Genomic DNA, 19,560 nt, shown 5'->3' with positions numbered 1-19,560 from the left:
GATAAATATTGCTTGGTTTGGTCTAGCATTTTCTTCACCTTCATTTAAAACAGAATCTTACAGGACCCTCTAGAGAGTCTGAAAATCTGCAATTTATTCTCTATACCCAATAGCTCTAGAACAGTATCAGCATAATAATAAAAGTATCTCTCCTTATTAAGCAACAATTTTTCCTCATGAAACCCTGAAAGACAAGTACTATTATCCTAATTTAAAAAATGAGGAAGAGAGAAGAGATAAAGTGATCTATTTCAGGTCATATAGTTATTAAGTGGCAGAGTCAAAATTTGAACCCAGGTGTGCATATGGCCAAAGCTTATTCTTTTTTCTTGCTATTGAATTGAAGTGAACCCTGGTCTACTTGATGATTTCTCTAGCACTTTAGGGGGGCGGGAAGCAAGAGAAGAGTGAGAAGCCCAGCTAAATACTGCAGGAATTTCTTGTTTTGATTTAAAGAAATCTGATTTTTGATCAGTTTTTCTGCATTGATGAGGCTGGATAATGGTGGGACTAGCTAGCTGAATGCAAAGCAGCAACATGGAACTAACCATCAAAACAAGAACAAAGGGCTGGGGTTGTGGCTCAGTGGTACAGTGCTTGCCTAGCACATGTGAAACACTGGGTTTGATTCTCAGCACCACATAAAAATAAGTAAATAAAATAAAGGTATATAAAATACAATAACATTATTAAAAAAAAAGAACAAAGCAGCCCTCACAAACAGGAACACAAGCAGAAATACTTTATGTAACTTATGTTACACCCTGATTACTCTGGTCTTTTAGGCTTTGTGGTCAATACTGAAAATTAGCATTGGCCAACAAAATACTGACTTTGTAGGTGACTCCAAATTGATGAAGGTTTGGAAACAAGCCCTTGTAGGAATCTTTTTTTTTTTTTTTTTGGGTGGTGCTGGGGATCAAATCCAATGTTCACGCATGCTATGCAAGCACTCTATCACTTAGCCACATCCCCATCCCCCAGCAGGAATGCTAAAAGAATTAGGTTTACAAGAGGGATATAGTGAAATAAAATTTACTAAGCTTACTAAACTGTGAGATGGTGGGACATCCTTAACACCTCATTTTTCTGCGACATCTAAACTTACCAGCATGGTGGAGTATAAGCAGTGAAGGTTGGATAGTTAGTTCAGAACTGAGCTTGAATCCTGACTACACCAATTAATAGCTATACAACTTTAGTTGCCACTAAACTTCCTTGGGCCTCAGCTTTTACATTTATGACATCAGATTAATTGTATTTGCACCTTGCAAGATTAGAGATGTCGTCAAGTTCTTGGACACTGTCACTTGTTAATAAATACAATAAAATTGACAGGGTATTCATAAGTGTCAGGCTCTTATTTACTTCTCTCAAAACCCTCTAAAGTAGGTACTATTATTTTTCCTAGTTTATAGATGTGAAAACTGAAGCACAGAGAAGTTAAGTAATTTACCAAAAGTCATATTGTGACAGTAAAGGGCAGAATTGGCATATGAATCCAAAGTCTGGCTTTAGAACCAATGTTCCTTTTGGTGGGGGGATACTGGGGATTGAACCCAGGGGTGGTTAACGACTAAGCCACATTCCCAGCTCCTTTTTATAATATTTTGAATCAGAGTCTCCATAAGTTACTAAGGGCCTCAATAAGTTGCTGAGGCTGGCCTTGAACTTGCAACCTTCATGCTTCAGCCTCCTGAGCCACTGAAATTACAGGTGTGTACCGTTGTGCCAGCAGAACTAATGTTTTTAACACGACTGGGTTATGTCGCTGAATAAATGGTAGTTGAGTAAAACTGGGTTCAAGGACCATGATGTCAGCATCTCTCTGAGTTTTTAAAACAAGGGAAAATAAGTTTTCTTTTGTACTGCCTAAAAATGCTAGTGTCTCTTGCTTAATAAACCAATCAGTGAAAGGCCTTATCATGACTCAAAGTGAAGAGAAATGACTGTATGTGGCATGCTGGGCACTGGTTACTGACAGACACAACTGGAAATATTCAAATGTATTTGGATTTCTTCACTAAGCAGGTAATCAAACAAAATATGATTTCTAAGTATTAAATTCCACTGGAGAACACTGTGGCCTTCTGTGGGATTTCTCCCAATCCCCAAATATCTGCATCCTTAGCACCATCAATGCCACGGCTTCACTTGGTAAAAAAAAAAAAGACTGCAAACTGTCAATAGGACATAGCTTATTTTTATATTCACAGAACAGAGTTCATACCTCCTTTATGCCAAACTTTGAAGACCAGGGTTTGCTGTGGGTCCAGAAGCAGCTCTTTTGATAGCCTATTGAGAAAAACAATCACCATAAATTAACTGTGGGAATCTTCTATAGTATGAATCTTAGATTTGAAGACTTCTTGTAGTTTGCAAAATAATTTCCCAGTATTGTTTCACTTCATCCTCACAGGCATCTTCTAGAATATATTTTTATCTTCATGGTCAAAATGAGGGGACAGGCAGCACAGAGAGATGAAATAACTTGCCAAGACTTGAAAACAGTTTCTCAAGCTGCAGCACTTCCCCTTCACCCTGGTATTTACATTCAAACTGTTTCTCTAAGGGAATTGAGTATGAGAAGGGAGCTTCTCAACATGTAATTAACAGTTTTATTGGGAGTGGGTAAGGATTCTTTTGAAGTTTTAAGGTGAGAGAATAGTAAGAATGGAAGAGAGAAAAAAAACAACAATTATTAAACACCTACCTGCAGGCATAGTACTATGTGTTTCATATATATTTAATCAACATGAAAACCTGTGGCATGGGTGCTATAATCCTGTTTTATAATCCTGAAGCTAGGCTCAGAGAGGAAAAGTGATTTACTTAAGGTTATATAAGAGTAAATAGCAGGGCTGGATTTGAACTTTGAACACCTGACTCTTCTACACTGTGCAGAGGCAAGGCAACAAAATAAGAATGTGCCCAACTTTCAAAGCAAATAAAGAAGCTGAAGTGGAATTTACTAACAACCTCTAATATATTTTATATAAAGAAAATTGCAGTTCTCAATTAAAAGCTAAAGTTTGAAGTTCTAAAACAGGGGCCACTACTTTAGGTGAGCAAGATGGAGATCCAGAGAAAACCAAGAGACTTCATTTCATTCCCTAAACAGCACTAGTGAACCTACTGGAGAGTCTACTTCAAGATCCAGAAAAGATAGTATGCTAAAGTGAAAGTAACACAGAGTTAGGATTCTAATTGTAGACTTAATTTTGTGATAAAGATATTGTAAACAGCACTACTATTCATTTTTCTTTTAATCCTGCCTTTGTTTTCAACAAAAATATGTAACCTCCCTTGGCCACAATCTCCTCAACTGTAAAGTTCAGGGACAAAATCAGGAGCTTGCTAAAAGTCCCTTCATTGAGTTTGTGAAGTTTTATAATTATTCTGTTAGGCTGCCTCCACTTAGAAGCTTAATCTTTTGGTTTCCTGATTTTTGGGGGTAGATTTAATATTTTAGATGAGTACCCTGGTTACTATGTCTCGAATTTCTGTAATTTCCAGTAGCTCACTATAATATTGCTAAGTTTTCAGCTTCTGACTCAGGTCAGCCTCTCAAATTATACAAAACTGAACATGTGAGCAAATGATGAGACTCAAGTACACGAATGCTGCGAGAAAATAGATTAGAGAATATGTACTATGGCTGGTGTTCGTGGACAAGAATTAAATTTTGTAAAAGGTGAGGCAGTGTAATGATAATTAGCATTAGCATCCACATATTTAATGATGCTCAGAGTAAGAGAAGAAAAGGAAGGACAAACACTGCACCCCACTTGTGGACCTTCTATGCCAGCCCCCCACCTCGGTAACATGATTGACAAAAACTCCACCTGCTATTTTTTGAGCTTATTAAAGGAAAGCTGATGTTTGTTATACACATACTATGTACTGTGAAGTAGTATTTCTAATTTGAACCTTATAATAACCCTATAAAAATTATACTTGTTTTACAGATAAGGAATCTGAACTAACTTGTTCACACAGCTCGTAAATAACAGATGGGGTTAGAGGTCAAGTCTCTCTGGTTCCAAAGCCAAGGCTCCAGAGTATTTTACAAGGATGAAAAATACACAGCCTTTCCTGAGGTTTGTTCTCTCTGACTGGAGTGCTCTTTTCACCCTACTTCAACTGAACAACTTGTATACGTTCTTCAATTTTTTTTTTTAAAGTTGTTGATAGACCTTTATTTTATTTATTTATATGTGGTGCTGAGACTCAAACCCAGTGCCTCACACATGCCAGGCAAGTGCTCTATAGCTGAGTCCCAGCCCCAGCCCATACATTCTTCAATATTTTGCAGAGGTATCTTATTTATGAAGCTTACCCTGAATTTTCAGGATGGCCCAAATACTCTTTTTATTCTGAGCTCCACTAGCATCCTTTTTACTTTTGTTACAACATGTGTCACACTTAATTGTAATTTTTTATTTGTATTTCTTCCTAGTTAGACCTTGAACTCAATAGCAGAGAATTTCAATGCTCAGTGCCTATAACAGAAGAGGGTACATAAGCGGCTGTCTCACTGAATACTTTCTGAATGCTACTGATTAGAGTTAAACCACTGTTAGCACTAGTGAATTCATAAGCACTAGGATTAAATAACTGCCTGCATAAGAAAAGTATTTTTTAGGTCTGCTTAAATATTGTGTTAATTACTTTGTGCTTTTCTTTTGGAACAAAAGGCAGATTCTGGGAGGTCAATGAAACATCAGCAAATACAAACCTTGACTGCTGTTGAAAATTCCAGATGGGAGAATCTGTGTTTTCAATCACTTGGGTGTACACAGGAGATGGCTCATCAGCTGTTGCAAAGGATACACAACAACTGGGTAGTGATACTTTTCGCTCTGTCAAGGGGCTCCCTGAAATAGAACATAGAGTGACTATACTTTAGGGTACCAAAAAGAATGTGCTAGAAGTAGCCTCCCACTATACAGTACAAGCAGGATCATTTCTAGCCCTTTTTGACCTTTGGGTCTTTGAGTTACTCCCTGTACCTACAATGTGTCTAGTGATTTTTCTACTACTGCAATTGTTCTTTTAAGGCTCTGTTCATAAACAATCCGCAGCAAGAAGGGACTTCTCCCATCTCTTCATGAGATGATGGGAATACTAGGGAGAGGAGAAAAAACTGCAGAGTCTTAGACTTAAGAGTCAGATGATCAATTATTAGCTCTACCATACATGTTCTGTGTGATCTTGGGCAAGGACTGTCTAGGTCACAGTTCCTTCAAGTAAAATGGGACATATTATACTTATACAACCTAAGATGGTTATAAGGATTAAAAATATGCACTAATAGTAGATACAATATCACAGGCACTGTTCAAAGAAATTTACATATATTAACTCATTGAATCCTTAACATAACCCTATGAGACAGGCATTTTTCTATTATTATTCCCATTTTATAGATTTTAAAAACCCGTGGTACGGAGAGATTAAGTTAGTTGGTCACACATTTATTAAATGGTGGAACAGAAAGTGAAATTTAAGCATTCAGGCTCCAGGATCCATGTTCTAAACCATGTCCTACTTTTGCCTCAATGGAGTGTTAAAGAATCCCATAGTACTGCGTGAAACACTGGGTACTGTGCTGGTGTTAATTTTTATAAGATCAGGTTTCCAAAGTGGGAGACTCAGTGAAGTCATTTATTCTTTTTTTTTTTTTTAAAGAGAGAGAGAGAGAGAGAGAGAGAGAGAGAGAGAGAGAGAGAGAGAGAATATTTTAATATTTATTTTTTAGTTTTCGGCAGACACAACATCTTTGTATGTGGTGCTGAGAATCGAACCCGGGCCGCACACATGCCAGGCAAGCGTGCTACCGCTTGAGCCACATCCCAGCCCCATTTATTCTGTCTTAAAACAATTTAAAATGAAGATGGTGGATGATACTTGATAGTCTAATTTAGCTGTTTAATAAGATAACCCACTAGGCCACAGGTGGCTACTATTCAATGTTAAATTAATTAAAATTAAATAAGATTAAAATTCATTTCCTGGGCTGAAGATGTAGAACACTTGGCTAGCATGTGCAAGGCCCTGGGTTCAACCCCAACACTGGAGGGGAAAAAAGTCAGTTCTTTGTTTATAAATCATATTTGAAGTGCTCAATAGCTGTATGGGGCAAATGGCCACCATACTAAACAATGAAGACACAGAACACTTCCATCATAGAATCAAGTTCAGGGCTGGGGTTGTAGCTCAGTGGTAGAACGCTTGCACTGGGTTTGATCCTCAGCATCACATAAAAATACATAAATAAAAAAATATATATTTTTTAAAAAGTTAAAAAAAATCAATAAAAAGATTTTATATTATGTTCCATCATAGAGACATATTTGTTTAAACCAAGCAAAGCATTTTTGTCCCCAAATTTTGGTAAAGGATTGATGTGTCATGCTGTTTAATCTCATGACTCAAGCATTTCAGGATACAAAATCAGACCAGCAAGCATTACTTTTATAGTTTTTACTGGGCACAATAATGAAAGAAATTGGGTGACAGAAAGAGAAAAGGGAGACATAGAGACTTTGTGAGGAGGCCCTGGAAAAGAACTGAAGTGGAGGAAGAGACCTGCTAATTTCACAAGTGAGACCCAGTGGGAAATAAAGCAGGTAGGGGAGCCTTAGAATTGGAAAAGGACTAAAGTATAGAAGAACTATAGAAGGACCCAGCAGTGGCACATGCCTGTAATCCCAGCAGCTCAGGAGCAGAGGCAGCAAGATGGTAAGTTTCAGGCTAGCCTAAGCAACACAATGAGGCCCTAAGCAACTGAGTGAGACCGATCTTAAAAAAAATAAAATAAAAAGGGCTGGGGATATATTTAGTGGTAAAGTGCCCTTGGGTTAAATCCATAGTACGAAAATAAAACAAAACAAACAAAAACCATATGAGGAATCAAATAATACCACTGGCTACAATATGGCAAAACCATTTTATAAGCATATTGGTGAAAGAACAAGGAAAGATGATTCTAACAAAATGGAAATAAGCAAAGAATATTTAATGGAAACAGTACTCTTCATTGTTCACTTAAAAAGTACAGAATAGCACTAATAATACCTTTATCTAGTGAGCTATCTTCTTAAAAAATTTTATTTTAGTGTAACTAAATAATATTTATATTATTGACTTGCTTAGCATCTACCCCACCTACTTTCATTGTATTATATTCCTTGATTATAGAGATTGAAAGTGTTAAAAACTATATTTCCAAGACACATACAACTAGGATATGGAGGGAAATTGATCTCTCCCACTTAAGATAACCTTCACAAAAGATGTGGATGGCATACATGAGGCAGAAGACATCCTTCATCTCCTGTGTTTGCTAATAACAAGGAACCTGCAGAGATATTGTTTTCTGCTCCAGGATTTGGTCCTGGATATAGACAGGCCCTGGTAATGGCAATGAGGATAGTTTGTGATTCTTGAATTTGTTTTGGCACTGTATCTTGAACTTAAAAGATTAAGAGGTTCTCTCATGAAAATTTAGCCTAGAGCCCAGTCCTTTAAGCCTTTCCAATGCCATGAAATACCTTAATATTCCATACTAACCTGCTTTCTGCTTAAAAACAGCTAGAGTGGGTTCTGTTTCCTACAACTAGACTCTGCCTGATACAACCTCCCACTCCCTACTTTCCTTTGTGGGTTTTCATCTTCTTTTTCTTCTTCTTTTTTCCTCTATGGTATTGCAGATTGAATTCAGGGCCTTGTACACTCTAGGCCTGAGTTCTCCCACCAAGCTACATCTCCTTTTTTATTTTGAGACAGCATCTTCCTAAGTTGTTCAGGCTGGTTTTGAACTTGTAATCCTCCTGCCTCAGCCTCCAGAGTAGCTGGAATTATAGATATGCCACTGTACCTGGTGGTCTTAAGCTGTTCAACTGATTTCTTCTAATAAAATGTAAACTCTCACAATTAGGGAGAGATAACCTGCCTCTATCACAGCAGTTCTCACAGTATTCTAGAGTAATCTGTGTTTCCTTCAGTAGACTGAGGATGCACAAAAGGGCCCAATGCCCTTATAATAGGTTTGCAGAATCACCTCTGCCCTCTGTTTACAGAAGGTTGCCAGGGTTGGAGGAGAGAAAAGCTGACTCATCTGCTTGCATGCACACAAGCAGAGGTTTCCAGAAACAGACAAATCATCAGAGAGGATTACCTGCAATTCTGAGAGAGTCAAGATAACTTGTTTCCCATGTTCTCAAACACTAATTTAGTATACCACCTCATTCTAGTTCCTTCAACCTCAGTTTTTTTCATCTGAAATGTGCTATCAATTACTTTCCACTACATATATATATATATATATATATATATATATATATATATATATATATTTTAATATTATCTGAGATTGAATGAAGGGCACTTTACCACTGAGCTACATCCCAAGCCCTTTTTAGCTTTTATTTTGAGACAGGGTCTGGTTAAGTTGCTTAGGACCTCACTAAGTTGCTGAGGCTGACGCTGAACTTGGAATCGCCTCCAGAGTTGCTGGGATTATAGGCATGCACCACCATGCCCAGCTTCACAGTAAAATTCTAACTCTAGATGTACACCAATATTGCTCAGATCTCTTTTTCATACCACTGGCTTCCCACCCACTGAGTTTTACTTGTAAAGCAACTATTTGCTAAAGGCCTTGAAACAAAATTACTATTTTGACTTTGGAAGAAAATTGTTCTTTAATCAGTCTTAAGCAGAAATGCTCCTTTGAGCCAAACAGGCAGATGATAAATCAGGATTCCCTGTCTCTCTCCCTTGTGTATAAACTTATTTGAGCCTGTTTATGTTTCTGGAAAAGGTCAAGTTCTCAAACACATTTGGAGGTGGCCCAGAAGAAAATCTATTCCTCTCACAGGGTTGAGACACACATTGAGAACAGTTAAGAAGACCTGGGCGGAATCAATTTTATCATTCCAGAGTTTTCACTGAATTTCCTGTGTTTTCCATAAGAATGAAAATAGTCTTATGAATCAAGAATGGGATAATTATTTTAATGAGATTAAAACAACTTCTTTTGTTTTAAGAAACTGTTTTCTTATACACACTAAACTCATGCTGATCATACTTATGAAAATCACCTAAGATAGGTGTCTCTCTCCCTATTTTACAAATAAGGCAACCAAGGAACAGAAAAGCAAAGTGGCTCACTCATCATGCACCTGGTTAACTAGAATTTGGAAGAGCCAGCCAGATTTCCTGACTCCTTCTCTAGGTTTTTTCCACTGTAATAGTTCTAAGTAACTCTATTTAGTTAGGAGAGGAGCTTTCCCCTTTAGCCTAAAGTGATTTTCACTTTAGGCTAGGAAAATTTTCCCCTCAAGTATTGCCTAATTTTATATATTGTACAAATTTAGTCCAGTTCTCTTAAGCTAACATTAACTGACACCTCTGTGTCACACATGCACAAGATGAGTCATATTTGATTCTTGATCTGAGAGAGACAGATAAAAAGAGATCATTAAAATGCACTAAGATAAACACTATGCTAAAAGTGGGAATCCAGGGATGCCTGTCCTCCTGCCTGGGTAGGCTAATGAGTACCTCTAGGAGTTGATGATACTGTAGCTAATTTTGTTTCCTGGGCATAATTTATATTCCTTCAAATCACTTTACCTCTTAGTTTTTCAGCTGCCTCATTTATAAAACAGGGCTAGACATAGAACTGTCTTGTCAAATGTGAGTATGAAAAAATCTTAAGAGTACTGAATTAAAGCTGTTATTTTTGTTTGTTTGTTTGTTTTTGTTGTTGTTGTTGTTTTGAGACAGGGGTCTCACTATGTTACCTAGGCTGGCCCTGAACTTCTTGGCTCAGGCCATTCTCTTGCCTCAGCCTCCTGAACAGCTGGAATTATAGGCATGTGCTACCCTGTACAGCTTAATGTTGTTTCATAATGGAAAGTTTCTCAGAGCTTTTTCTTTTTAATTTTTTTTAGATGTTGATGGACCTATATTTCATTCATTTATTTATATGTGGTGCTGAGGATTGAACCCAGTGCCTCATACATGCTAAAAGGCCCAGAGACTCAGTGCTCTACCACTAAGCCACAACCCCAGTCTTCAGAGCTACGGATGAAAACCTTGAGACAAAGAAAGGATAACTTGTTAAAAAATTGACATGCATGTACGCATGCACGTACGTATATACCCTATTGGTTAGGGGCACACAGATGAATGTTTCTACTAGAATGTAATTTCCACAAGGGCACCACACTATCTATCTTATTCACTGATTTATCCCTGGCACTAAAGACAGTGCATAGCACATAGCAAATACTACAGTTAAGTTTTATTGCCACATAAATGACTGCATTTTGAATAAACAAATGAGATAAGGTCTTTGCTCTTGAGCTGCTTAAATCTAGTGAAGAAGAAAATCATGGAAACAATTTTAGTACCATGTGATAAGACACAACACTGAAGAAGGCAAAAGTGGTAAGGGAACAAACAGAAGGGGGCCTTTACATCACCTCTGGTTCATGGTGATGTTTGAGTTGAGTCTTTGGGAGAAGAGATGAAATGAACCAGGCAAAAGAAAAGAGTGACAACAAGGGGAAAATTTAGGGGAGAGTGCAAGGTTGAATAAAGGTAGGGAAGGAATTCTTTATGCCATGAATTCCTTTGACCGTCAGATGAAGTCTCTGGGCCTTTTAACAATGTTTCTTTAAAATGTGTAATACAGAAGCCAGGTGTGATAGTAATTACAGCCACTTGGGAGGCTGAGATGGAGGACTGCAAGTTTAGGGTCAGCCTCAGAAACTTAGTGCATTTATGTTTTAAAAACAACATAAAATACCCATGATTATAAGGAAATGCAATTAGACTGAAACAGGGAAACTTAAAAGAACTTTGTGATATGGATATGTTTAATTAACAAGATCTTATGGCAACAACTGCTGTAATTTCAAAGCAATGTTAAGTATAAATAATATTCCAAGATATCCGCAATAATATAATGTGATATAAAAATACCTGTGATTTCTATTGTTGATGACATCACAGGTACTATTTTAAAAAATTAAAAATTTAATTAGAGTAAAAAAATTAAAAAATTCTAATTAGCAGTTAATAAAAATTAAAATATAATTATTTTCTTATCCAAGTCACCAACCCTCAGTTTCATTTATGAATCCCTTGGGGGTTTATGGATCTACTGTTAAGAATTCCCTGATTCCAGGTACATATTGAAGGCCTTTGTGAGTGGCAATGGAGAAGAAGAGATTTCTGAGAAATTTAAGATACAGAACAATTTAATAGATGTGATGATATGATGGTAGATAAAGAGAAGAGAAATATCTAGGTAGATGTCCAAGTTTCTAGACTGGGGAATTTATGATATGCCACATTAGGATATTGAAAAAGATCAGTTTTAAGTTCAAAAAAGCTTTCATGTTATTTTAGGCTTGGGAAATATAATAATTATTAGTAATTAATCACTTTTATAGGTCCTGTCATGATTTGAAAGATTTGTGAAGATAGGACCATTTCCTGAGAAATCAGAAATTTGCCTCAGGATAAATAAGCAAAGCCTACCTTTCAAGCTCAAGTGCATTGCTCTTTCTACCAGGATACTGACTGCAAAAGTTCTTTCCAATTCGGCAGGGTCCATCTGGGCCAGGCAGACTTCAGAGGTGGTGCTGTTGCAGGGGACCTGGGTGGAGGCAGACTTTTGGTGGTCACCAGGTGGAGAGAGCTGGATTTCATCATTCCTTCTGGAGAGCTGCTCAGACTCACTGTGACTACTGCAGTCCACAGAGTCCAGTTCATGAGTGGGCTCAGTGTGTGGAGGAAGAGAGGAAAGAACCACATGAACTCGCAAGGCAGCTCCTGAGAGGTTGGAAGCATTACGTCCAAAGAGAGGATACACACCTGCAGAGGATAGAGGAGAACAAGCCTTGGCAAGCAAGAACCAAGAACACTCTCTAATTTTGGAGGAAATACTCACTGAGGGTATATGTGGTTCTCTCTCTTGGGACAGGCCCACAGGCCCCAACACACCAATTTGCAAAAAAAAAATATGAAGTTGATATGCAATGTGAGAATTTTTTACAATGTCTCTATTATCTGCTTTGAAGCTAAAACCAAAAGACTATCTATCAGGCAGAGTTGTTGTGGAAGGGATTCATGTACTAGAGCAACTAGCTGAGCCTAAGTTTTTTTTTTTTTTTTTTTTGTGGTGTTGGGGATTGAACACAGGGGCTTTGTGCATGCTAGGCAAACACTCTACTTCAGAGTCCAAGTCCAATATTTGATGAAATCACAAGTGTCCGTCTTCTCTTCTTCATGTTCCATAGGCTCCTATTTTTAGACTTCTCCCAATCAGGAAGTTGTACTGGTGCTCAGTTGAACCTTGCTTCACCAATTAAATATGTTATGGCAGTAACCCTGATGATTATTTTGAAGGGAAATAGGAGGTGGAAGCAGGAGGCAAGAAGGAAAAGTAAGGGAATTAATGGTAGTTAAGTCTTTTTTATGTGCCAGAATCTCAGAAGGATTAAATAATTTGCTAAGATCACTACACCAATAAACGGCAGATTTAAACCCAGGGATTTGAACTTTGCTGGTTTGCTGCATGTTAAAATGAGATTTTACTTACAAAGCAGAAGGCACCAATAGTTCCTTCTGAATCTCAAAGTTTGTTCTGTTAAACTCAATTCAGGAAAATGGAGTTAACAGATTCACATATGGCACACATAAGATAGAACTTTCTAGTCTCTTTTTATTTTTAAATAAACTATTTTCTTCTTGGTGGAATATGTAAATTGTTATGATTATCATGAACAGAAAATAAGGGCAAGTCATAAGAGGGAAGACACCTAAAGGCAACACAGTTAAATCCTTATCCTCAGGAAACTTAATAGTATGCAGAAGTCAGCTGGATGGATCCTAGATGGGTTGACTGACTCATTCAACAAAAACAAAAATGCAATGTCTTGTATAAGGCCCTTGAACAAGTGGATAAAAAGCTCAGACTAGTGGAATGTGGAGAAGTGGAAGGGGCATGGATGATATAAAAAGTTAAATAACCTCTTTAGTATTGTTTAATATAAAGGGGTATATATGCTAGACCCTTAGATCTATATTTAGTGTTCAAAATCTACATTCTTCAGAAGACTGAAGTTAAAAGCCTGTCTTTATGAAGTTCATTCAAGTACCCTTGGCTCACTTCAAGGACTTTCCTCTTGCTCTCTGAAGTGATTCCAAGCCAGCCTCAATAAAATAGGGCACACAACATTTGATAAGGTGCTCCACTGGGCCAGATTTATGCTTGCGGGATCCAGAGAGTTGAGATAATTTGGACAATCACCCAAATTCACTCAGTTACCTTCTTTTAACCTGGGTCACCTGCTCAATTAAAGGGTCAGAGTAAAATAGACTAACTCACAAAATTACAATTATCTTATATTAGACAAAGGTGCCCAAAACATGCACTGGAGAAAAGATAGCATCTTGAACAAATGGTGCTAGGAAAATTGGAAATCCATATGCAACAAAATGAAATTAAACCCCTATTTCTCACCATGCACAAAACTTAACTCAAAATGGATCAAAGACCTAGGAATTAAATCAGAGACTCTGCATTTAATAGAAGAAAAAGTAGGCCCTAATCTTCATCATGTGGGATTAGGCCCCAACTTTCTTAATAAGACTCCTATAGCACAAGAATTAAAACCAAGAATCAATAAATGGGATAGCCTCAAACTAAAAAGTTTCTTCTCAGCAAAAGAAACAATCTATGAGGTGAACAGAGAGCCTACATCCTTGGAGCAAATTTTTACCCCTCACACATCAGAACACTAATCTCTAGCGTATATAAAGAACTCAAAAAGCTAAGCACCAATAAATAAATAAATAAATAACCCAACCAACAAATAGGCCAAGGATCTGAACAGACACTTCTCAGAAGAGGATATACAATCAATCAACAAATATCTGAAAAAAATGCTCAGCATCTCTAGCAATTAGAGAAATGCAAATCAAAACTACTCTAAGATATCATCTCACTCCTGTCAGAATGGCAACTATTATGAAGACAAACAACAATAAATGTTGGCAAGGATGTGGGGAAAAAGGTACACTCATACATTGCTGGTGGGCCTGCAAATTGGTGCAGCCAATATGGAAAGCAGTATGGAAATCTGGGAATGGAACCACCATTTGACCCAGCTATCCTTCTCCTCAGACTATACCCAAAGTACTTAAAAACAGCATACTACAGGGACGCAGCCATATCAGTGTTTATAACAGCACAATTCACAATAGCTAAACTGTGGAGCCAACCTAGATGCCCTTCAGTGGATGAATGGATAAAAAAAAAAGTGGCATATATACACAATGGAATTTTACTCAGCAATAAAAGAGAATAAAATCATGGCATTTGCAAGTAAATGGATGGCATTGGAGAAGATAATGCTAAGTAAATCCCCCAAAACCAAATGTTTCCTCTGATATAAGGAGGCTGACTCATAGTGGGGTAGGGAAGGAGAGCATGGGAGGAATAGATGAATTCTAGATAGGGAAGAGGGGTGGAAGGGAAAGGGAGGGGGCAGGGGATTAGCAAGGATGGTGGAATGTGATCGACATCATTAACCAAAGTACATATATAAAGACACAAATTGGCTGTCAACATATGTTATATAGAGAGATATGAAAAATCGTGGTATATATATATGTGTAATAAGAATTGTAATGCAAAAAACCCCAAAGTGCATGTATAAAGACATGAATTGGTGTGAACATACTTTATATACAAAGATATGAAAAATTGTGCTCTAGATGTGTAATAACAATTGAAATTCATTCCACTGTCGTGTATTTAAAAAAATAAAATCAATTAAAAAAATAGGGGGAAATGACAAACCTTACAGGAGTGTTATGCTGAATAAATATCATGTTTGTAAAGAATCTAGTCTGCTTAGCTGGAATTTATTCTGCACTATACTTGCTAGAATTTTTTTTTTTTTTAAAGAATGCAAAGCTGTTACTCCTGTATTCATAACCCATTATACTAGTTTTCCATAGCTCCTGGAAAAAAGTCCAAACTACTTAGAAGTAAGAGTTGAAACACAGTACTCTTGCCTACCTCTCTAGCTTTATTGCCCACCATTCCAACCTATGTATCCTATGATCTGGCTATCCCCACTTATACCACCTAAAATTTATCAAACCGCTTAATGCCTCTGTGCCTCCATAAGTGCTCTTCCCCTTTTAAGAATACCTTTCTTTCCTCCTTTCCTTGGCTTATCTCTAAATCCTTTGAAACTTGGAGGTCAAGTACCACTTTCATTGAGGTGTCATCTTTGCCCCAGAGATGCTGCATCCCTATGCTTCCAGAGCACCACTGAGAATACCTTTTCTTTAGTTCTTATGCTTCCCTGTAATTAGTTTACTATTGTATTCTCACAGTAGACAGTAAAATCAATGAGGTCAGGGACTATTTCTTACTCATGTTTGAATTCTCAGGGATCAAGAAAGTAGCCAACCCATACCATTTGTAAAATGTTACTGTTTTCTTTTCTGTATGATAATGAACTGATTGATTCTTGTGAAAAAAATGTTCAGCATACGATTCACAAGAATCAGTTCATTACCATATAGATTTTCTTTATGGGTCCAAATGTGCTGGCCAGAGAGGATGCATATCCTTGTTTCCTTATCAGGTATTCCCCTAAATTTACTAATTCTATAAATATTAACTGAGTATTTACAATATTTTAGGGACTATGTTAAGTGCAAAAATCTGATGATTTTGGATATACTCTAGTGCTACGAAGTTCAAAGCCAGTTCTTGGATCTTTAGTGACTCCAAGAACTGTAACTTGGGAATACCAGTCTGTGGACCTCTTTCGTTGAAATCTCTTTCGTTACAAGAAGCACGACTACATTATTATTAATCTTTCAGCATGTAATAATGGAAAGAACACTAACTAGTTTGTGACTCTGGGCAGGTTACCCAACCACTCTGAGCCTTCATTTTCATGACTATAAAATGGGTCTAATATGTATCCCACATGATTGCTGGGAAGCTCAAATAAAATAATGCTGGACAGGATGTCTCATACAGTCCTTAACACATAGTAGATACCCAAATCATAATAGTTGAGCCTGGCTTACCACTGATAGTTAGTGTCCTTGCTGACCTCTCCCCAAGCCTGGCTAAGTCCACGTAGGCTGAGCCAATCCAGCTGTCCGTCTGGTGGGGCCTCTCTACACTATCATTGCCATAAGCTCTCCATACTTGGATCTCTAGCCTCTCTTCCCTGAAGTACCAAAGCAGTGAAGGGCCCCGAATTACTTCTGCTCTTTTGGATGCCTGGAAAGTAACCATGACCTGATTTTTGACTGCAGATTCTTTAGGCTTCTTGAGAGGAGTCCAGAAGGCTTCATGATCATAGAGCTTATAGCGAAGGTAGCAATATGTACTCTTATGAATGCGTGTGTGGCCAGCAAGCAGCACGCAATGCATGGGCAGCCATAGTCTTGGGGTGGAGATGGTGACAGTGGCTGGCTCCTCTTCATCCATCTTGACAAGATCCTTCAGACTATTCTCAAAGTTCCATCCTATCAACTCAGCAGCTTCTAATACCCGTTCTCTATCTCCAGGATGGGTGAAGGAAACTGAAAGCTCCAGACCACCCACAATCTTCTGTAAAAGCTCCAAACCGTGAGGCAGGTCTCCATCTTCTGGTAAAATGACAGGATACCACCCTGTGATTCCTTATGGGAGAAAGAAAAGATTTTTAATTATTGTCTTTAAAAGTAAAAAACTTACCCCCTTTCCACTCCAGATTATCCATCAGCTTGGCTCAAGACAGAAAAGAAAACATACCAACAGTGAATTTGAGTTTCTCTTCTATCTGACTATTGAGGCAATGAGATTAGAAGGGAAGAACGAAGACTAGGAGTTGAAAGATCTGAGTTCTCTCTTTGGCTCAGCCCAGAATCAGCGGTTTATTCTGGGTAAACCATTAATCTCTCTTAGCTTTGCTTTCTTTACCTCACAAATGAGAAAATTAATGCTGATCTTGTTTATCAAAGTTATTATAATGGTTAAGGAAGAGCTTTGAAAAAAAAGTACTATAAATGATGTGAAAATATTATTACTGTCCTGTGAGTACAATGGAAAAGGCCAGGGATAAAACATCAGGAGATCTGGGTCTGATCTCAGGTATTCCACACCAAAGGTGTTTGCCATTTAGTAAACACACACCAAGGACCAGACATTAGATTCCAAAATAATAATGACTATTTTATTTTTTGGTACCAGGGATTGAACTCAAGGGCACTCGACCACTGAACCATATCCCCAGCCCTATTCTGCATTTTGTTTAGATACAGGGTCCCATTGAGTTGCTTAGTGCCTTGCTTTTGCTGAGGCTGGCTTTAAACTCATGATCTTCCTGCCTCAGCCTCCTGAGCTGCTTGGATTACAGGCGTGCACCACCACCCAGCAATACTATTTACTTTTTATTCAGTATCTATTTCAGAAATTGTGCTAGTGCCATGTATATATTATTTCATTAATTCCCCTGATAACCAACCCTATGAAGTTCTGAGGATTAAATGGGATAATCCCTATTCTACATAAGAAAATGATAGCTCACATACCTAATCAAAAAAAATTTAAATTTTTATTTTGTAGTTGTAGATGGACAGCATGCCATTCTTTTATTTATTTTTATGTGGTGCTAAGATCAAACCCAGTGCTTCAGACATGCTAGGCAGGTGCTCTGCTATATCCCAGCCCCCAATCAAATTTTATTACAGCTATGAAGTGGTAAAGATTTGAACCGATGTCTAGTTGCTTCAAAAGTCTATAATACACTTACCACATGTTCATACTATCTTACCTGAAACCCCTAGGGCCAGATTTGTTTCTGAATTTAGAATTTTTCAGACTTGAAAATAAACAGAATATTATACAACAATCAGGGGTCATTTAAGTTAGGAGTTGGCAAACTTTTTTAGTAGTAAATATTATAGGCTTTTGGGTCATTTGGTGTCTGATGTAACTATTCAACCATGCAGCTATAGTGATAAAGTGGTTATAGACAATATATAAATGAATAAATATGGTGCTTCAATAAAACTTTATATAAACAGAAGGTTGTCTAAGTTTCATGTCAGGTAAGGTTGGATTTAGCTGCTTTATGAGTTATTTAAAAACTTGATTTTCAGGGTTTTTTGGATTTCAGAATTATATTAAAGCAGATTGTGGACAAGTATGATAACATTCACCGTAATTTTCTGGGAAATGTTTGTCACAAATGAGACAATTTGGACTTACTGAGATTAACTTGCCAAAGGTTACATAAGGTTTTGGACAGGCATTTAATATTTCTGGCCTTCTTATTTTTGTTTACAAAATGAGGTGGCTGAAAATGTTGATCTTTAAGCTTTCTTTCCACTTGGACAATCTAATAACTATGGCCTTGGCTTTAGTATAACACTCATTTGAGTATTTTTCTATAACCTAGTTATTCTTAACTTTTTTTGGTCACAAGTCCCTTTTGCTCTAATAAAATCTACTAGTCCTAGAAAAATATACAAATGTGTGTAGAATTTCTCACTTGTGCTTAAGAATTGCTTAGATTAGATGGTCCATTTAGCTCTGAGATACTATAATTGAGATTAGTGGGAGGAAGAAGTAAAATAGAATGTTCACTTTAGAACTCAGAAGAAAAGACAAATGATATATCCCAAATTGTCTAAAAGGCTTATGCAGAGGGTTAATTTTAATTTGTAGAGATAGATTTACCAGATGGTGCCTGCTCCCTGACAAACTCTGTAGTAAGTTTCAGAAGGAAGGAAGCTGAGGTATTCTATGTGCCCCGCTCTATTCACATGTATAATTTCAATAAATGCTTCCATAATTTTGTGACGAATCTTATTATTTCCATAGATGAGGGAGTTATAGATCTGAGATATGAAGTAATTCATTCCAGATCACAAATAGCAAATGACAGAAGTGAGAACTGAATCATTTATCAAATTGTACAGACTTCTCTCTGGCAGACATACAGGTCCTGATCTGAGGGTAGTGCTCAAATGTTAATTTACAATTAGGAAGTGTGTGATAAATTCTGGAAACAAGATTACACGATTATATAAAGGAACATGGATGAGAGAAGAAAAACTAACATTTACTGAGTACCTACTATGTGTCATGTACTCTGATTTCATCAATTCCTACCTTGTATACTTGTCAAGATTAACTATCTTCATACAGAGGCTCAGATAGGTCAAATTACTTGGGCAAGGTCACCCATCTATGAGTAAGGATGGCACCAATATTTCCACACTGCCATGGTAGTTGTGTGTATTCTTTTGGGCCTTTATCACCTACCTTATTCCTTCTTCTTCAATGAAAGAGGACAGTATGGTAAAAAACAATTGGTGAATCTGAATTTGATTTCAAATTCTGTTACGTACTAGCGGGGTGGTTTTGACAAACCATTTAATCCCTGAGCCTGTTTTCTCATCTGTCAAATGAAAATAAGATTCTGTACCCTTGACAGGTAGGGTTATCCTGAG

At 37.3% G+C, this 19,560-nt stretch overlaps 1 protein-coding gene across 1 annotated transcript in view; it reads right to left on the bottom strand.

Moving 5' to 3' along the window:
• The window catches only part of C2CD3 (C2 domain containing 3 centriole elongation regulator), a 147,564-nt gene that overhangs the window by 43,843 nt on the left and 84,161 nt on the right, over positions 1 to 19,560 (bottom strand). The window contains exons 23-26 of the mRNA XM_081263133.1: positions 16,141 to 16,743; positions 11,560 to 11,895; positions 4,739 to 4,877; positions 2,231 to 2,295 (exon numbers count right to left, since the gene is read on the bottom strand). Of these exons, the coding sequence (XP_081119259.1) occupies positions 2,231 to 2,295; positions 4,739 to 4,877; positions 11,560 to 11,895; positions 16,141 to 16,743 (1,143 nt within the window). The remainder of the gene's footprint in view (positions 1 to 2,230; positions 2,296 to 4,738; positions 4,878 to 11,559; positions 11,896 to 16,140; positions 16,744 to 19,560) is intronic.

This window comes from Spermophilus citellus, assembly GCF_964194105.1.
Source record: "Spermophilus citellus genome assembly, chromosome: 2".
Taxonomy (NCBI): domain Eukaryota; kingdom Metazoa; phylum Chordata; class Mammalia; order Rodentia; family Sciuridae; genus Spermophilus; species Spermophilus citellus.
Note: the sequence above shows the minus strand (reverse complement) of the source record. Positions and strands in the feature narration are given on the sequence as shown.